Genomic DNA, 4916 nt, shown 5'->3' with positions numbered 1-4916 from the left:
AGTACACCGCGAGTTTCAGTTTTGCCAGGATGCTTACTACAAAAGAACAGGCCAATCCAAACAGCTGGGTTGAACCCCTGGATGTCTACACCCAGGCTACTGTATAATTCACTGGACCCAATTCCATGGCAACTGTTATTCTGTGAACCTCCAGTGCATACTGGTCATTTTGTTGCAGCTTCAGTGGACAGTTAGAAATATCTTTATGGAATTCAATATGAAAATGAACATCACAATCACTGATATCACTGATATTCTTCATGTATGTATTCAATGCATTTAATTTTTGTAGAGAGACAAAAGGTTACCTCCTAGTAGAAGTGACAGTAAGAAAAGTGAGAAGTTTTGTTAGTACACAAGAAAAGTTGAGCCAACATTGCGGGGAGACAGAGGAGCCTCGAAAGAAAGCAAGGAATGAGATCCTTCCCTTTTGGTGAGCTGTTAGATAGGCTTTACTGGCTCTTAAAACCCTTGGAAGGCAAGTGAGAGACTTTTGATACTAAGAAAGGTATAAAAGACATTTCGGGATTGTAGGAATAGGTACATTAGATAAATACTTGTGGTAACATATCAGCAATCAGAAAGGTGGTGTTTAAACTGGCTTCATTAAGTTTCAGTGCAAACAGTTTGATTAAACTGGAGTTTATCACACATTTAGAAACAGTAATTTCAGTTATTTGCAGGCTAGCAAAGCCTCATTTAAGCTCTCTTCATATTTACAAGCTTTTCTTTAACCGTAATTTGCTATAGAAGTAACTTTAAAAAACAATTCTTCTGTGCCAAAGCTTAGTTTTCTGCAAGAGGTGGTTTCTGTGTGAATGCCTTGAAATAAAGATGATCCTCAGCTTTGATTCTAGCTCTTGCAGCCACTATTTACAGAACGTTGGGTCCCAGTAGTTTGGAGCAGCTGTATCAGTTTGTCAGAGTCAAAATCAGCTCTCTTCTGCTAGTTGCTTGGTTCTCCTGTTCTGAGATATACTATGGCTCTGGCCTCCATTCAGTCTACATGTAACTGTTTTGAGTGTACCTTGCAAAACAGCAGATCTGGATTCTGGCAAAAATATAATTAAATTAATATAAAATTGTATTTAAGGCCTATAATGTGCCTTATAAAAAAATTAAGTTACTTGCTTATCCTCCCCATACCTTCCTGGAGGCTAATGCTAATATCTCCCTTTTTACATATGGGAAACTGAAGCATGGAAAGCTTAAATGTCTTACCCTAAGTTAGCCAGCAAGTCAAGAATACAGTATCACTTGTCTTTCTAATACCTATTACAAGCTTTTTGATTATTCGGGGAAGTGAAGTGTCTAGGTGAAAATACAAATATTACTTAGATTGTCTTAAAATGTGCCTGCCCACAGCCTTTGAAACTAATGTGGTTTTTATTCATATGTATCTAGATTTTTATTAAGACAAAGCTAACAAATATTTAGTATTGGTTTCAGTCACTGAAGCATATAATCTGTCTAATTTTTAACACTATTCAGAGAATGCTTTTGTGCTACATATCAGAGCAACCTCTCTATGTTATTGAAAATAGCTAATTACTTTTATATTCAATATCTGTAGGCAAAATCCTTGTCAGCAGTGAAATGGGAATCAGTCGCTCAGCTGTGCTGGTGGCTGCTTACTTGATGATCTACCACCATATGACCATTCTGGAGGCTCTGATGACTCTAAGAAAGAAGCGTGCCATTTACCCCAATGATGGCTTTCTGAAACAACTAAGGGAGCTCAACGAGCAATTGCTGGAGGAACGAGAGTCGGAGCGTACTGGAGATGAAGAAGTCACTCCTAGTCAAAGTCCTGTTGTCCATGCAGGGACTTCTTCCCAGCTGTCTGGAGCTGGGGACTCAGAAAGCATCATGGGAGCCAAAGCCCACTCCATCGCAGTAGAAGAAGAGGACACCAGCAGCCTGCTGGGTAGTCTAATGAGCTCTTCATCGGCAGGAAAAACTAGCTGGATTTCCAAACACTCCACCCTCATCAGTGAGGAGGAAGAGGAACAGTTGTATGAGGAATGGAGGAAGAAACAAGGCCTGCCTGCAAAGGAACCAGGAGTTAACCATGGAAGAAGAACATCTCCAAAGCTTCTGGATCGGGAAGGGGAACAATCTGAGGAGGATGTGGAACAGAGGATCCATGACTGGCAGCGCAGAAATGAGAAATACCAAATGGACGGTCCACCCAGGGAGGAGGATGGAGATTCCAGCATGGGAGGAAGACCTTACCCATCAGGTGAACTCAGTGATGTTGAGAGTGTGAGCAGTTTTGAGATCCGAACCCTAAAGCAACACCTGGAAGCCAGTAGCTTTAGCAGGATGAGGAGGAGCCGCACAGGCTCTATGTCTTCAGAGAGCACTTGGGACATGTGGAACCAGAGGCTCCTGGAGATTGAGAAGGAAGCTGCTCAGAGGTATCATTCTAAGAATAAAATTGGTGGGGAGAGACAATCCCCAGAAACAGGAAGAAAGGAGAGGGATGTGGATGAGGAGAGCGTGTTTTCAGACAGTAGCTCCTTTTACAATTTCTGCCAAAAGAACAAAGACAAGTTGACTCCTCTAGAAAGGTGGAAGGTCAAGAGGATCCAGTTTGGCTTTCACAAGAAGGATTTAGAATCATCATCATCTTCTGCACCATCTCCAGCAGAAGATGGCAGCCAGGCAGGTGGGGAGGGGACAGAAGGGAAGAGTTTGTCAGATATTAACCTGACTGCTTACCAGGCTTGGAAAATGAAGCGGCAGAAGAAGGTGGGCAGTGAAAGCAAGGAGGAATTTGTGGAGTTTGCCAAAAGTGAGGATTCTGCTTCAGCCAAAAAGAAGCAGAGGCGTGTAGAGCTCCTTGAACGTTCAAAGAAAATTTTAGAAGAAAGCCAGTCCATGTGCAGCTGGGAGACAGAGAGTACGATGAGTGGGAGTATCCCACTGTCAGCTTTCTGGCCCTCAGCGCCTTCTGCAAGCGGTGCCGAGGACGCAGCTTCTGCACTGAGCATGCAGACAAATCATTCATCTTTATCACAGACCAGGAGCAGCACAGGGGCAATGCAGCCTCAGATGCCAAGTATACCCCTTCCCAATCTCCCAGTTGGCCCAGGTGACACAATATCCATGGCAAGCATTCAGAACTGGATCGCTAACGTGGTCAGTGAAACCATTGCTCAAAAGCAGAATGAGATCATGATGCTGTCTCGTCCATCCTCTGCAATGGCCTCCAGCGTAATGTCAGGAGAGCTTGGCAGGCGTGTAGATGATGATAAGGTTTCTCTTCTTAGTTCTCAGAGTGGCTCATCTCTTGCCACCTCTCAGCTTCGCCAGCAGGACATGCACAGGGCTGAGTCTCAGTCTGTCCTGTCTTGCAATAGCTCAGTGAGCGCAAGGACAGAAGGAACTAGTTCAAACGTGAAGACAACACAGACAAGCAAACCACTGTACAGCCTCTTTGCTGATGATGTTGACCTAAAGAAACTCAGGAGGAAGGAGAAGGAGATGCAAATGGAAATGAGAGAGAAAATGTCAGATTATCAAATTGAAAAGGTGATCAGAGACAATAAACGCAGCACTTTATTTAAAAAAAAGATGACCAAAGGAGAGGAAAATGAGATAGAAGGTGACACAGAGAGTACAACAAACAGCCACAGGCGCCCCTTGCAAGCAGATCTTGACAGAACTGATACAGCCTTTGATCCGTCCAGTCAACCTGCAAACACAGGTGCAGCGAAGTCAGAGATAGAGACTGATATTACCAAGTGGCTCAGTGGCCTGAAAGCAGAAAGAGAACCACCATCATATTATGATCAGAGTGAGAAGGCTAGAGAGAAATATAGCAGATCATCCAAAGTTAGAGAGATGGATTCTGAAACATCCAGTTACAGATTCTCCAGATCCCAAAGAGAAGAGCTAGACAGCTGTTCTTCCTACGAGTCAAAAGGAGATTCACTGAGATCCATGTCAAGATATTCATCTGCTTCTGCAAAAGAGGACAAAAAGATGTATAAGTTCACAAGGTCAAGGGTCAGTGAGACAATAAGTTCCAGAGAAAAGAGCCCAGAGCTGCATGGTTTCAGCCGAACACCTGAACCATCCTTTGGCTCTGAATCCCCTGAACCATCTACACAGAGTCGAGTTAGATCTCATCATGTGGAGGCGTGTGAAGAGGAGGCCAGGTCAGACATGTCAGAATTTGGAGCTAAGAGAAAGTTCACCCAGAGCTTTTCAAAGTCTGAAGAGGATGGAAAGGAGGCAAAAGTGGAACAAAGTGAAGAAAGATTTGCATCTAGACAGTCTTCTCAGTACAGGCGAAACATGCGTAAAGAAGAGGAAGAAGAGATGGATGATGATGCCATTATCGCTGCTTGGAGAAGCCGACTAGAAGAAACTACAGCAAAGCTCCGGCGGAGAAGGGAAGAGTGACCAAGATCAGATTATAGGAACACAAGCAGAGCCACGGAGTCCCTGAATCACTCATCATTATATTTCTGATAATCCTTTGTGGTTTGTAGGGCATTTCCTGCAGATAGTTCTCTTCTTAATCAAAAGCAATAAAGGGAAGAGGTCAAGTTTTGGAAGTGTTTGTGGTTTGTCAGAGAGAAGATGCTAGTATTAAATGATCAATGTAGGTAGGAACACAATGTTAGAAGCCGTTAGGAGCCAAACGATGTTTCAGCAGCAAAAGCAAGTAATGGTGGCACCTCGATTCAAAAGACCAATCACATCCCATTTTGGTTATTTCAATTTCTAGTCTCGTTAAAGACTGCGGATATTTTTTCTAGGATGTTTTTGATCATAAATGGAAGAAGCCAGCAGCCTTTTCTAGGAACTTGAAGAATGTTCCTCTCTTAATCAGTTTTACTTTATACCACTGAGAGGATATTGCCAGGTAGGCTCCATTTTCTGCACCAGTCTTATGAATGTCT

At 43.2% G+C, this 4916-nt stretch overlaps 1 protein-coding gene across 1 annotated transcript; it reads left to right on the top strand.

Moving 5' to 3' along the window:
* Window positions 1–1573: 1573 nt before the first annotated feature.
* DUSP27 (dual specificity phosphatase 27 (putative)) lies at window positions 1574–4413 on the top strand (the record flags this gene model as incomplete). The annotated part of the gene is made up of 1 exon (XM_009582188.1): window positions 1574–4413. A coding segment is annotated over one exon (2840 nt), but the record flags the coding sequence as incomplete, so codon positions are not given.
* Between the last annotated feature and the right edge of the window lie 503 nt (window positions 4414–4916).

The sequence above is a fragment of the Fulmarus glacialis genome, unplaced genomic scaffold (genome assembly GCF_000690835.1).
Source record: "Fulmarus glacialis isolate BGI_N327 unplaced genomic scaffold, ASM69083v1 scaffold42777, whole genome shotgun sequence".
NCBI classification, from domain to species: Eukaryota; Metazoa; Chordata; class Aves; order Procellariiformes; family Procellariidae; genus Fulmarus; species Fulmarus glacialis.
The sequence above is the reverse complement of the archived record's forward strand: the minus strand, read 5'-3'. Positions and strand labels throughout refer to the sequence as shown.